General features: G+C 45.1%; 1 protein-coding gene across 2 annotated transcripts in view; it reads left to right on the forward strand.

Moving 5' to 3' along the window:
• The first annotated feature begins 3264 nt into the window (after positions 1-3264).
• Positions 3265-15560, forward strand: part of SNX30 (sorting nexin family member 30) — a 67805-nt gene continuing 55509 nt past the window's right edge. The window contains exon 1 of one of the 2 annotated variants that reach the window (XM_042015249.1): positions 3265-3555. In XM_042015249.1, coding sequence (XP_041871183.1) covers positions 3394-3555 — 162 coding nt within the window. In that variant the 5' untranslated portion in view covers positions 3265-3393. The remainder of the gene's footprint in view (positions 3556-15560) is intronic. The other variant, XM_042015247.1, reaches the window with a different exon arrangement.

Genomic DNA, 15560 nt, shown 5'->3' on the forward strand with positions numbered 1-15560 from the left:
TTTATGATTTTTGAACCCTTCTCATAGAATATAGAACGGTTTGGGTTGGAAGGGACCTTAAAAATCATCCAGTTCCAACCCCCGTGTCATAGGCAGGGAACCTTTCACTAGATCAGATCACTCAGAGCTCCATCCAACCTGGTCTTCTTCTCATTTCTCAGTATCATAGTTTGCATCTGCTACCTAAGATATGTATCACTGTTAAACCTAGATTGCTGTCTGTACAAATCTTTGCAGATTTGGTACTCACTGAAATCAGAGGAAGAGAGACATCTGTCATTAGTCATCAAGACGGTTAGGGTTAGATCGCTTACCCTGTCTGTTTTTGGGGTTTTTTAAGCATGTTATTATCATAAATTACATTGAAGTGATCTAGTGTCAAGAGTTAGCCAGCTTGACTTTACAGTATGCTATGGTGTTGGAATTCTGAAATTCAACATGACTTTCATAGCCAGAATTTAGGAATATCACCATAATAATCAGCAAGTTTGTCATTTTCCTTTCATGTAACAGCTCTTCCACTAATGTCTTCTGAAGTTTTTCTAAACAGATTTCAGCTTACTTGTATTCACAGGTGCACAAATATTCCTGCATTTTGTATTTACTGATCCAGTTAGTTATTTGAAAATGTTTCTAAGTATTCTATGTCAGATGAAATGAGTAAGGATGACATAGCAGAAACAGGTAACACAGATAAATGTAATTAATAAACAAAGAGGCATATATTGCCCTATCACAGGAAACTAGGCCAGTAAGTGAATCTCTGCAGCTTGGAAGTTCATTCTTATATACAGATCAATTGAGAGGTCAACTTACATAATCTCAAAACCAGACATCATGACTTCTATAGCAGCACTGAATCATTCAGGCTGGAAGGGATGTAGGGAGATCTCTGGTCCAATCTCTTGCTTAAAGGAGGGTCAGATGTGAGATTGTGCCAGATAGTCTTGACAATCTTCAGGGGTGAAGATGACACAACTTCTCTCTGCAATCTGTTCTGCCTCTTGACTATCTTCTGGGGGAGGAAAGTTGTTCCTAACATCCATTAGGAATTTCCTGTTTCAGTTGATGTCCTTTGTCTCTTGTCCTCCTGCTATGGTCTGCTGTGGTAAGCCCACTTCCATCTTTTCCACCCCCTCCCTATGGGATACTGGACGATGCAATTAACTGCCCTTGAAGCTATCTGCTCCAGGTTCAAAAACCCTCAGCCATGCAGCTGCTGCTGCAGATGGTCACCAACCATCTCAGTGCCCCCCTCTGAACTTTGTCCAGTTTGTCAGCATCAGTATAAACGTCCCACAATCGAACACAGGATTTCTGATAAGGTTTAATGAATGCCAAGCAGGGACTGATAAACCCTGCCCTCAATCTGTTGCCTGTGCTGCCTGCTGTTTAGGCAGCCTGGACACCACCAGTCTTCCTTGCTGCAAGGATGCAGCAGCCTTATGCTCGGCTCACTGCCCACTAAGCCAACTTTTAATGAGTAGAAGGTCATCTGTACTTGCACAGAACTAAGATGGCCCCAGGTTTCCAAATATTACGTGTTGGTGTCCCTGACAGGCTTCCTTTGGAAAAGAGTTGAGTTGGAAACACAGGATGCTTAAGGGAAAAGAGAGGAAGAGCTCTTGGTAGGTGTAAATCTTTGAGATACAGACTGTTTCAAAACTGAAGGGAACCAATTCCTGAGCTGTGTGGCAGATACGCGAACCTGCCTGCTGCTTTATCACAATAGTTTCCACTTTAGATTTGGATAGTCTAAAAGAAAGTTGGGATGCATGTATTTAAGCTGGCTAATTTGTATTGATTCCTTTTCCTGATAGATAAATAGGTTGTTGTTTCTGAAGTGTAATGAACGAGGAGCATTTCACAGGTGCTTTCTCACTTTGGGACCGGCCCTTGGCTTGGACTTTTGATCTTTGCTGGGGTTCAAACATTATGCAATAAATAGTTATTCATAGTAAGGATTGGTATTTTTTTTCTGTATTTTTTTCCCCATGAGAAACAGCATTTCTTTTTGTAATGATAGTCCACAGTGTTGTGCTCTCATGCTTGTCCAGCTGTGTGGCACCTGGCAGTGACACCTGTAAAACTTGCTAGCTTAGCTTTAGGTATTGGTGCTGCCCTTTTGATTTCAATGGTCAGGAAAAGTTAAACACAAGTGAAATGTTTACAGCATCCAAGTCTTATCTGGCCACATACCTGCATGTTTATCTTCATATATCTATCTGTAGCTTGAAGGGATTGTGACATTCTTACAGTGATACATCACTTTCCCCAGTAGCATGTTACTCTATCACGTCTAATTAGTGCTGCAGCCAATTTTTTGGAAAAAAAAATTATCAGCCAAATTTTGCTGCTTTATCTGCTCAGGGAACATCTTAGACCAGACTATGATTTTTCTCCTATTTATTAATTATTCTGCAGTCATGAACACTTCTTCCACACTGTTAAATGTGGATAGATCACTGAATTTTTGTAATGGATACATGCTATTAGACAGATTGGCATGGATCGCTTCTACAGGTCTTGGTGTATCTTTCAGCTCCTTTCAGCACGATGAAACATCCTACACTTCGAGATCTCTCAACGTGAGATCTCTGTGCCAAACGTAAACACATGGCATCAGTGAAAGCAGGTTTCTGTGCAGGCCTTGCGTGCAAGACATCTCCCAGTGTATCTGCCTGCGGTGCATTCCCACCGTGAGGGAGTCCCGGAGGCCGGGCCTTGTCCCCTCCTGTGCCCGGCTGGGGTCGGTCCTGCACCGCAACCCGCCAGTTTACAAATTTCCCTTCAAACATGAGCGTAGTTTGAGGTCGGCGAACTGAGCCTGGAAAAGCCGAGGAGCTGCATTACTTTTCTGGCACTTAACCCGCCGTTCGACAGCGTGCAGCGACACCGCCGCACTCCGGGGTTACCCGCGGGGCTGCTCGGTGGCGCGGGTGCCTCCCCCGGCTCGGCTCGGCCCGGCCCGCCTGGGGCTCCACCAGACCCGATGCCTTCCCCCGGCCCGCCCGGGGCTCCACCAGACCCGGTGCCTTCCCCCGGCCGCCCCGTTCCGTTCCGTTCCGCCGGGTGGCTGCCGAGGGCGGTGCCTCTGTCCGCGCCGCCGGGCAGGGCGGCCCGCGCCTTCCGCTGGCGGTCCGGGCCGGCCCGGGCGGAGCGGGGCGGCAGGTGGCGCGGACGGCGCTTTGGAAAGGGGCGGGCGGCGGCGCAGGCGGATGCTGCGCTCGCTCCTCCTCCTCCGCTGTCGCCGCCGCAGCCGCCGCCTCCTGCGCCTCCTCGTATCGCGGCGGTGGCGGGCAGGCTCCGGCCGCGGCCCCGCAGCTTCTCGCCGAGGCGGCGCGGCCTCCGCTCCCTCCCTCCTTGCCTCGGTCGCTGCCCGGCCCCGGCGCGATGTCGGGCGGTGCGGCGAGCGCCCCTAAGCCCCTCCCGTCCTCCGGGCCCAAGTCGCTGCGGGAGATGCCGCATCCCCTGGCCACGTCCAGCAGCGAGGAGATGGGGCCGGCGCTCACCCCCAGCCCCGACCTGCTCTTGCCCCGCAGCATCGCCGACAAGGTACGGCCCGGGGGAAGGGGGCACGGCATTTGAGGGGGGCGTCTGGTGTTGAAGGGGTCTCTGCATTGAAGGAGAGCAGGGAGAAGGGCTGTGTGTGTGTTTTCTTGACATCCCTTTTCCCGGCTTCGTCTCCGCGCGGGGAGATGAAGCCCTGGGCGCTGCTGACATCCATTGCAAGAGCCCAGAGCGGCTCCGGGGGAAAAAGGCATCGTGTCCCTTGCTGCGAGGGACCGGCTGGGACACTGGTGGTCGCGCTGTCACCGGAGGGTTGCGAGAGGCAATATTTTACTTACTGTATCTGCCTGTGGCTCATACCGTCCACAGATAGATGTAAATTTTTCAGGAATTGCTGCAGCTCCTTTCCTGTCTCCTTCCTCTAAGCCCTCACGGGAAGGCTTGGAGCTGGCATTGTTTCCTTATCATCAAGTTGTCTGTGATTGTCCTTTTCAGGCTGAACTCCTGCTCACTTCTTCCCAGCACTAATGCAAACGGTGCTCTGCAGGAGTATCTGTGTCTGTTCTCCATTTCCTAGCTCTGGCATGTGTTCACAGGACGCTAGTGAACTCTGTGAAGTGCCTTCCCCGTGGTGATAATTCGGTAGTGGCAGTACAACACTGCTGATACATTAGCTACACTTGCAAGGACTTGGTATCTCTGTAGATAAGACTTCCTGAAATTTTTAAGGTAGGATTTCCTGGGAGCAAAAACTGCAAGAGGTGATACGGGCTCGAAAGCAGTTCTGGCACAGCGGGTTTGTGCATGCAAGATGTTACTGAGTTGCTGGTGGCAAGAAGTGCTTCTTCTATGGCTATTGTCCTGGGAAGTATGGAGCTGCTTCTGGGAGAACGGATCCCCTAGGCTCCAAAAGCCTTGAGGCCGTCAGCAGTATCTGGCCCGATACACTCCCATGCTACAGGAGAGTGAGTCAAGGTAGCCTGGCCTCTTCCATATTTCACCATCTGCTGTGTGCAGCTGTGATGTAGGGATTCAGCACTTCTTCCTGCCCATGTAAGGAGTCCTTTCCATGAACATTTGCCCACTCTTGCTCTAGTGAGAAGCAAGGCTTACCTTCTCTTCAGGAACTTATGCCTTCATCTAAAGAATTAGTCAGAGTTGGTGACCTGCTGAGAAAAGGGTATGTGACTAAGGCAGGGGTAGAAATTGTGGAGGTTTTTGTCTGTGATAGATTGGTTTAATTATGTAACTAGGTTGTTGTGTGGCAAACGTGTAGCAGTAGAAATTGGCAGCTGCCGTCACAAATCTTGCAGCTGAGGAGCTGCATCTCTTAGCACAGTCCATCCACACTGCTAGATAGCTGGTGAGAAGCAGTGTTCTGAGGAGTTACTCACACCCTATAACGTCATTCCTCAGTTGTCTTGAAGAGCTTCTTTGCTTTTGGAGTGCAAGCAAGCTTCTCTCTACTGCTTTGAGGTTTTGAGAAGTGTATCAGTATTCCTGACAACCTGGGAGCAGAAATAACTCCCTAGCCTCGGGCTATGGTCAGCTAACATCTGATAAGTAGGAAAGTTCTTGCCCAGTTTTTCCGTCAGCAATAGAAATGAAATCCACCTTCCCGTACCCTGTATGTAGTGCCATCCTGTTCTAGGCACTTGGCAAAGGAAAAGTGGCTGTGGTAAGTGATGTTTAGACTTGAGAGCAGTTCTGTGCTTGACCTGGAAATGGCAGTAGGCTATGATCCTTGCAGAATAAAAGGATATCCAGTAGGAAGAGAATATAATTTTTTTTTCCTTCTAGCTGAATTAGCAGAAAAAGCCAAGTGTCTTATCCTCTTGATGGAAGGAGATCAACAGCTCTGCTGTATATGGGATGTCCCTTCTTCAGCTTAATACTTCACACACTGGCAAGAAAAAAAAAGTGTTAACTTCTTTCCCACCTTAGAAGAAAAATTCAGTAGACAGGTGTTCCTAGCTTTAAGGCAATGCTTGCAGTGTGTATTGTGTAGTCTAACAGAGGAAGTATGGTAAGAGGAGATAAACTGGTAAAACCACTTTTTGGGTGGTTTGTATGTCTCAGTCTCAGAATCATGGAATGGTTTGGGTTGGAAGGGAGCTCAAAGATGATCTAGTCCAACCCCCATGCTGTAGACAGGGACACCTCTCACTAGGCCAGGTTGCTCAGAGCTCCATCCAGCCTGGCCTTCACACTTCCAGTGTTGATTTTAAAAATCTTAGTGTCTGATGGTGGATTATTGATCTTTTGAGAGACTGGCTCACTAATCAGATAACAGTGCTGAGTAACTTCAATAACTGAGTAACAAAGGGAGGTCAGCATTCAAGTCTGATTTAGGCTTAAAGCTCTGCAGTTGTTATTTATTGATTCTTGAGTAGGAGCTGTTGTAATCTTCTCTCTGGCCTTTTGGGACAGTCTGGTGGAGACTGGTACTGCACAAGTTTTGGTCGAAGTCTCCTGCTTCAAAGTGTCTTTGAGTCAGATTCTTTAAGGACAATTCTCCATATCCAGACCTGTACTAGGATATCCCTTTGGGAAGAGGGCTAGTGACGATAGCTGGCCCATCACCACGAAGTGGATAATTTGCTTTTTCTGAGTTCCTCATATTTTCTCTGAGCAAATACTTCCTAAAGTCTGCTGCAAGCTACACCTAAGTGTGAAATCCTCTGAGTGGAGAAAGTTCAGAAGTAAAGGGAGGTTTTCTGTCCATAAGGTGCTTCAATTTTCACTGCCACAGATGTGTAGCTTAAAGTGGCTGAACCTCTGCTGTGCTTTGTATTCTTTAAAGCATGCTTTTCTTACTTTTTTTGATCCATTGAGTAAGAACACCACTTCAGAGTCAGGGAAACCTGGGGGACAGAAGCACCTGCCTGTGTGTCTCCTTTTGGATTTTGATTCAAATATGGGAATAATGTAGTAGTTCAGAGCCTGTGTAACTTTAAAGTCTCATAAACCTTAGGTTGCTGTTCAAGAACAGTGGCTAATGCTACTAGAGCAGAAGGTCATGGGAATGGGAAGGCAAATCTTTTGTGCTGTTTACTGAGGCCATCTAAGTAGACTAGTCTCAAGTTTTCCAAATCGTAAGAAGAGGGCTGCAGAGCTTTTGTTGTCTTCATCCTGACTTGTAGTGGGTGATAGTTTTAGGACCAGGACGCCTTGACTTTTGATAGCATCTTACCTTTTAAATGAAAGGACATTTTAGCTAAGTACTTGACTTTCACAGTGATGCTGCAGGAAACATGAAACACTTGAGTTGTAGATTCTTGTTTCTAAAGCATTTATATATGTGTTTCTACAAAGATCTTTCTGTTCCCCTAACATCTAATTTCATAAAACATTGTCTTGACATGTGACCACCGTGTCTTTGAGTTTATTCTCCCTTCATCCTTGCTAGCTTTCAGATAAGGAGACAGTTAAAGCTGAACCTGAGTGCTGCCATGTTTGTTGTGTTTTGGGTTTTTTTTCCTTTTATTTGGTTGGGTTTTTTTAACATCAGGTGAGAGGAGAAACATGCAGCACAAAAAAAAATCCTCAAGTTGCATGGCAGGGTTAGTCATAGAGTTAGTTGTAAAACTGAGGTCTTTCTGGTTTAGATTTTGGAACACATGCAAGCTAATTGAGATCTGGTTTTCAGGGCAGATCCTCTGCTGAGGAGGGCAAGAAAAATGGGGAAGTGTCTGTGGGTTTCTCTCTGCCTTTTCATTTTTAAAAAAGACGGAAGTTCTGCTTGCACATGACTGCTTGACTCCAGTGCACAAGTTTGTCAGGTTTGTTAGCAAATCTGCTCTGTGCGCTAGGACAAACACTTCAACAGTGAGGAGACAGGCAGTATTAATAGGTTACTGAGTTCAGAGCAGAGGTGAGAAGTAGATGGTATTTTGCTGTGTGAAGAATCAGATTCAGCCCTCCTGAGGCTGTGCAGATTTAATAGGCTGCTGCCAAGAGTTGGAAGTGCTAGGCTGTGCGGAGTTAGAAAGCAAGTGTTCTGTATGGCGTAGTTCCGCTGTCGTCTAGCTGTGGTCCCTGTAGACTTGTATCATCTAATAAGAGTATCTTCCTAACTAAGTAGTATTGGCTGTTCTTGCTACAGGCTGCCTTGAGACTGGCAGCTATCTGACAAGAGTCCTGATTCATACCACTGATTCACTGATTTCTTGCCAAGGGCTCCAAAAGCTTTCATATCCCACCTGTCCTAGGACTCAGACTGTGTTGTCCTTTTTCAGACATCTCTGACTGCTTGTACTGGCCATCTTGTACTACATCTCTGACCACTGTATTTGTGGCCAGCTACCTGTAACTTTCTCAGCTTTTTTTCTTGGAAAGTCTGCATACCTTGCGTTTACCTCTGTTAACTCTATACAGCTGATGGGAGCTTCAAGGCTGTTTTTCATGTAGTATATCAAGCAGGTCGCAGAGCTGATGTGGAATACCAGGCTTGCAGTGAATGCATAGCTTGAATTTGCTAGTTCATGGAGATGGACTTTAAAACTCCTAGTGCAAACTTCTGGTTACTAACTGAAAACTATTGTTTGCATGCTCCTCTGCTTCCAAGTTACCACCCTGGTGAATTCCTAGAGTTCTTATTAGCACCTGATCAAATAGAAATACTTGGCATTTGCTGGAGTGCTGTTACATAGTACTTGTTCTGAAAGCCTGGCATCTCTCCAACTCAAAAAATGTACTGGGAGTCTGAAGCTCTACTTCAGCCTCCTTGGTTGCTATTTTATAATTATTGCTCTTAACTTTATCCACCCACAGATGAAACCAGTTTGCAGTATAATCTGAAAACTTAAAATAGATCTGCCTGAGCTTATACAAACTTCTTCCTTCTCTGACTAGATGGGCATCTCTGACTAGATGAGAACTTCTCTGACTAGATGGGCACCATGTATTGTTTTTTAAAGGAAGCTGGAGGTAAATTCTCAGTTGTGGGAAAGACCGAAGACTGCAGAAAGTCAAACTGAAGTTGGTGAACTTGGGAAACAATGCCAATATGGATGGATTGATCTCTGTTCCTATCTACAGGGATGCAAAAATGACAGTCACAGTGAAGTTGAGGCTGGAAGGCAGTTCTTCATATTGTCTAGTCCAACCTCTTGGCTCAGATAGAGCAGGCTGCCCAGGATGTTGTGAAGTTGTTTTTTGAACAGCTCTTTGGGCATCCTGTTCCTTCATCCAGTCACCCACAAAGTAAAATATCTTTGTCATGTTTAAGTGAAACTTACAGTATTTTAATTTTCACTAAAAAGAGTCTATCACTTCCTTCTGTACACCCTTCCATCAAATATTTATCCTTATTGATAAGATTCCCGAGCATTATTATCTCCAGGCTGTTTGCCATCTTTGAGGCATGTTGTTGGCTCTTGGTCAACTTTTTCATCAGTGTCTGTGAAGGTTTTTTTCATTCCCTATGCCAAACTGCATTTCAGTCAATCAGCCTCCAGCATACACTGCTGGATGGGGTTGCTCCTGGCAGGTGCAGGACTTCGCATTTCCTCATGTTAAATTTTTTGAGGTATCCCACAGCCCATTTCCCCAGCCTGCTGAAGTCTTCCTGAATGACAGCACAAGCATCTGATGTATCAAGCCCTCTGTACAGTTGTATACTCTCAGTACGCTTGCTGAGGATGTACCCTGTTCCATCATTAGGTCATTAATGAAGGTATTAAGACAGTAGTGGCCCTAGTTCTCTCTGATGATGTACACCATTTGGAATTTGTGGGATCACAATGCTTTGAGCTCAGCGGTTCAGCCAGTTTTCAGTTCACTTTGCTGTACATCTGTCTGCCTTGTGCCTCATCAGATTGTCTAGGATTGTGTTATAAGAGATTTTGTTGAAAGCCCTCTTAAAGTTGAACTGTTTTAAGCTCTCCTCTTGCATGCCAGCCCAGTGATATCTTCATCGCAGGTAGGCATTGAGTTGGTTCAGCATGACTTCCTTTAAGTCCTTGCTGGCTTCTCATCACCATGTGCTTTGTGTGTTTGGAAGTGGTTTCTAATATTTGTTTGACCATTTTCCAGGGATTGAGGTGAAGTTGCCTGTCCTGTAGTTCCCTGTATCCTTTTTGAAGACAGGAGTGAGCTGTGTTTCCTAGGCCAGAAAGCTTCTAGGTACAGGCAGTTGTCTGCCACATGCTTCCTAAGTAGGCCATCAGCTCTCAAAGGCTGAGCTTGGTAGTCATCTTGTTCAAAGGAACTGCTGTCTCTTGTCCTGTTGCACAGTGTGTGTGCATGCTCTTTTCTATTCTGATTAAAAGATCTTACTTAAACCTAGCATGGCTTTCAGCATGTCATCAGTGCTCTATCCACAGTCAAGCTGCTGGCTGAAGCCAGTTTCCTGTCTTTCATTATAGTGGTGACTAGAGCTGCTTTCTGTAGCTATTCATCTCTCAGACTTGTAATACCACTTGGATAGGTTAATACCACAGTATCCTACTGAAAAGATAATGTTTGTCTTTTTTTTCCTTGTAGCCACTCTGAGGTTTGATGGTGTAGAAGCAAACTATAACACACAAGAGGACATTGGTGCTCTTACTTACAGTTGCCTTCACTTGTAGAAATGGGGAAGGGTGCTTTCATGGTATCTTGCACCATAGATGCTCTAGTACTGTTGTAAAACTCAGTGGTCTCTTTATGAAACATAACTACAGCGAGTTTCTTGAATTGGCAATTCACCTCTCTTCTGAACAAGATGAAGGCTAGCTAGCAAGTTGGAACAAACACTTGCATAAGCATAACTATCTTAGTACCATTACATTTTCAATCTCTCCCGATAAAGCTAAACATAGCTTCTACTGTATAATAGTATTATTACTTTGTGGTTCTTACTTCAGCTTAATGGAGCGAGGGGTGTATACTTTGAGGTTGAATTCAGTGTTGCACATCTTTAATAATCTTTTCAACAGGATTTCTTCATACATAACGAGACAGAGTATGGAAAACATATTCAGAGCATATGTAGAGGAACTTGGTTCTTCAGATGGATTTCAGAAGGATGAGGCTTGGCAATAACTTGTCAGCCGTGGTGGAAAAAGTTATGCTTGGTGGTCAGAAGGAATCCTCAGGGCTGCCTGTGCTGGAGCGCCTTAAACTTACCCAAGTAGCTGAATGCTTTCTGAGCTCATTCATGGATGGAATGGGATAACTACTTGATAAGTTCTGTTATCACAGTTGTGTGGGTGCCTCCTCCTACTATCAGTGCCTCAGGCAGCATGTCCCTGTAATTGAAGGTGGGAAGGGCAGAGAATAGAAGAATGAAGGTTTGCTATTGACAGACTCATCTGGGAGACCTTGGTTCCTAGATTAATGTGCAAACTGTTGTGCTGGTGTCTTCTAGCATTGTGGTGTATTCTTGTGCTTGTGGTATCTTAAACAGATGGTCTGGCAGTCACATGAGCCAGTCTGCTCCTGCTCTGAGTTGAGAGACTGGTTTCTGTAAAGGAGGTCAGGAGACAAGGCAGGGAGCTCTTTTGGTGTGGTGGGACTTAGTGCTGCTACAAGAAAATCTACTTGCCACAACTGAAGTGCATCTTTGAGATTGTAACTTGTATGTGCTTTAAGTCTGCAGAAGACTTTTAATAAGTCTATTAAAAATGGCATTTTATCTTGTGTATTTCTCAGAAATAACTTTACTGAGACTTGTTCTCTGCTGACCTTGAGCAAGATCTTAAATGCTGAGCTGTACTGACTCCTTAAGCTGTGACTGAGTTGACTGCCTGAGCCTGGGTGCCAGCGCAGCTGAGATATCCAAGTTCTTGTGGCTGGGGAAAACTGCTCCCATCACTAGGATGTAATGGGGAAGAAAGGTCTGAACTCCATGGCATCTAAAACTATAAAGTAAAATCTGTGTAAAGTTACTCTTAGCGAATTATTGAAAAACAAAGGGGAACAGTTTCTTTCCAGTTACTAAAGCAGTAACTGACAGCAAGGTAGCTACTAGCAATACTGCAATTACCAACTGAAGATGGAAAAAAATTAGTAAGCTGTAATTATTTTAATGAGTTAGCATTTTCCAGAGCCAGTCCAGCCTAAATGGCCTTCAAAAAGGGTGAGAAGGGAGACCTAGAGGGAACTACCAACTACTCAGTTTCACCTCAATCCCTAAGAAGGGTGATGGAACAACTAATTCTGATAGTCGTCTTTATCCACAGGGAGGACAAGAAGGTGATTAGGAGTAGTCAACATGGATTCACTAAAGGTAAATCATTCTTGACCAACCTGATTTGCCTGCTGTGAAGAAACAGCTACCTGGATAGATGAGTGGAGGGATGTTGTCTTCAGCAAGGCTTCCATCTCTGTCTCTTACGACATCCTCATAGGCAAACTCGGGAAGAGTGGACTGGATGAGTGGACAGGGAGGTGGATTGAGAACTGGCTGAACAGCGGATCCCAGAGGTCATAATCAGGGTCCAGTTGGAAGCCTGTTCCTAGTGGTGTCTCCCAAGGTTCAGTACTGGGCCCAGTCTTGTTTAACTTATCCATCAGTGACTTGGATGAAGGGGCAGGGGCCTCCTCAGCAGTGTCACTGACAATGTAAAGCTGGGATGACTGGCCAATACCCCAGGGTACTGTGCAGCCCTTCAGAAGGACCTTGACAGGCTGGAGAGATGGGAGGGGAGGAACCTTCTGGAATTCAGCAAAGGCAAATGCAGGGTCCTGCACCTGGGGAAGAACAAGCCCAGGCACCAGCACAGGCTGGGGGTGACCTGCTGGAAAGCAGATCTGTGGAGGAGCTGGTGGTCCTACTGGACAACAAGCTCTCCGTGAGCCAGCAGTGCCTTTGTGGCCTTGCAGGCCCGTGGTACCCTGGGCTCCGTTCAGAAGAGCATTGCCAGCAGGTCCAGGGAGGTGGTCCTGCCCCTCTACTCAGCCCTGGTGAGGCCTCACCTGGAAATGCTGTGTCCAGTTCTGGGCTCCTCAGTACAAGAAGGACATGGAGCTCCTGGAGCAGGTCCGGCAGAAGGCAACAAAGAGGATTAAGGGACTGGGGCATCTTTCTTATGAGGAAAGGCTGAAGGAGATGGGGCTTTTCAGCCTTGACAAGAGATGACCAAGAGGGGACCCCATCACTGTCTATGAGTATCTGAAGGCAGGGTGTCAAGAGGATGGACCAGGCTCCTCCCAGTGGTGCCAAGCAATAGGGCAAAGACCAGTGGGCAGGCAGATGCACAAGAGGTTCTTCTGAGGAAGAACTTTACTGTGCGATAGATGGAGCATTGGACAAGTTGCTCAGAGAGGTTGTGGAGTCCCCCTCATTAGAGGTATAAAAACTGTCTGGATGCAATCCTGTGCAACATGCTCTAGGTTAACCCTGCTTGAGCAGGGAGATGGGGCCAGATGACCCAATGTGATCCCTTCCAACCTTGCCCATTCTGTGATTCTGTTTTTTGACAGATGAATTTATGGGAAAAATTCTCCTTTCTGAATTGGGTGGGTCAAAGGGTCGAAAGAGATGTTGCCTTCAGCTGTAAGTGATGTTACAATACCAAAACTGTTTATTCTTCACCAGATATTTCACTGAAATCAAGAGGTATCTATCAGGGTAAGCACCTAGGGAATATGGTTAGTGGAACTAGCTGAAATGGTTCTGAAAATAAAAACAATAATCTGAAGTTTATACAACAGTCAAGGAAAGAGTTTAGCCATGAGCTGTGGTCAGAGTGGTCCTCAAAGCATAAATCCTCTTAGAGAGCATTACTGTCAGCCACATTTGGAGCTTCTACACTGCTGCTTCTAGGAAGCTATAAGCAGTAGGTAAGATGCGACTGTGGAAGTGAAAGTGGTGGTGTCTATAACCCTTAAAGGCGGGTTTCTGCTTTGTCGTTTTAGGTATCTTGGTTGAAGACTACTACTCAAGTGTGTGGGAGCAAAGACATGGCAAAAATATGTAGTACTCTGGTTTGCAGGACGATGTGGAGAATGTAAAATGTAAACTTGCTTCTAGTTTATGCCTCAAATTACAGAGAGCAGACCCTACTGTGAGAATGACAACCTCTTCCTGTCTTGGAGTGATCAATAGTATTACTGATGTAGTGGTCTATAGTGTTATTAGTGATGGAAGGCTTACAGCAATGAAGGGCATGCTTTCGTCATGATTATCAATCTGTCCTCTGATCTCATGCTGAATTTAAGTCTGATAAAACTCCCCTGCCATTAAGTTTTCCTGTATAGTTTGCCTCACTTTTCCAGTCAGCTTGAATGATGCTGTGTATTCCTTGAAAAGGAATGCATTGCAGATGGTGTTGCTCAGGGGCAGGGAAGCCTCCTCCCCATCACCGGTGCAGATGGGGTTAGCAGCAGGCACTTTTCAGCTAACTCTGTGGCGAAAGCGCTGGCATCTGGGAATGTCAAGTGATAGACTACCCTGACAGTACTCAAACCCATGATTTTCTGTGTGGAACTGTTGCCTTTGCTGTAGCTTTTTAGATGCTAGTATAAGGCAAATTGAGTGAAAATCTTCAGTATTGACGAGATGAAGTTGTGGGTTTTGGATTGTTGCCCAGAAAATCTATGGAAATTTTTAATCAATGTCATTTATTGCCAGTGATCATCTTGACCTCTTCACAATTTGTATGCTGACTTCCAGTGTGCTGACTAGCCTGCTCCTGGATCAGTATGCTTCACTTAAAGCCATGTGTGCTAAATAACTTTTGTATACCTTTGTGGCTGTGGCAAGCCTAGACCATCAACTAAAAGGTGTTCCTCTAGATAGATTAGTCTGTAGGTCTCAAGTCCATCAGTCTCTATAGATAGTTTTCTTACTGAGGAAATACTGTGTGACTGCTTTTCCTCAGTTTTTCTCCTCGAAGCAGGGACTGAAGCAGTCATACTGTGTGGGTTTTGGTTTAGGGTTGGGTTTTTTTTCTTCCAACAGGTGAGCACTTCATTTATTTTGTACCTTTGAGAGCAAATGGATTTCTACTGGAAAATGTCTTGTGTATCAGTGAATGTAATAGAGGGATATCACTTTAATTGCACCTGCATAAACTAACTCTGAGAGCTTCTCCAAGAATCCACTCCTCCAACTCTTCCAGGGCTTGAGATGTAAACATGAATACTCCCCTCTTATGTATCTTTGCCTCCGTTACTTGCACAGTGATACCTTGTCAGTCTGACTTGCTCTCATGAAGTCTTCACTGGTCTGCATCAGGAAAGCTAATGCAATTCATCTGAAACAGAGAGCATGAGGGAACTCACATCATAGTGTATGCATATTCTGTCTTTTTTAAATGAAATATTCACCAGGATACTACAGTGCTTTCCAGCCCTCTTACGTCTTTCCCTCCTATTTCTTCTGTGTTTCTCCCCAGTCCTTTGCATCTGTCCACATTAAAAAAACTGAGCGTATTACTGTTTGCTCTCCAAGGCCAAATTAACAGTTTGGTGACACTGGGTACCTAGATAACAGATGCAACTAAACCTACTTCTAGAGAGTGAACAGAAAAAAACAAACTTCTGCATGGTGTGTCTGCAGAGCTTTAACACAGAACTGTATGTCTCTAGGAGAAGGCAGTTTAGTTTGGACAAGCTTAATAAGCTGTTTCATCTGTAATCAAATATAAATCTGGTTTCTTGGATTGGAAGTGATTTAGTCATATGCAGGACTCAAATTTTCCTGCTCATGGTCTGAAATCCTGGCTGCTACTTTGCTATTTAAAGTCAGAGCTCAGCTTCTGAAAATGAAGCTTTAAACAAAACACTGGGTGTGTTAGGCTTGTTCGTTAACAAGGTGCTCTTTAACATGTTAGAATGGTTTTTGGTGTTTCTGTGCACACAACTGCAGAATCCATATAACAAACAATACTACTGAAACAAAATCCTTGCATACAGATGTGGAACTTAACAGAGCTAGAGGAGATTCATAAATTCCATTATTTTCTAAATGTTTCTAAGGACATGTAGCTTCTGCTGTTTGTGGAGGCCTTTGAGCTCTGAAGAAAGACTAGAATTGGTGCCTTCTACTGAGAACTGTAGAAAGAATCTATGGCTCTTCTAATGGAGCATCCAAGTCTGCTGAAATCTTAAACTCTCTTGCT

This window comes from Corvus kubaryi, unplaced genomic scaffold (assembly GCF_017639235.1).
Source record: "Corvus kubaryi isolate FWS band 111438036 unplaced genomic scaffold, C.kubaryi_AGA036_p1.0 split3-37296, whole genome shotgun sequence".
Taxonomy (NCBI): Eukaryota; Metazoa; Chordata; class Aves; order Passeriformes; family Corvidae; genus Corvus; species Corvus kubaryi.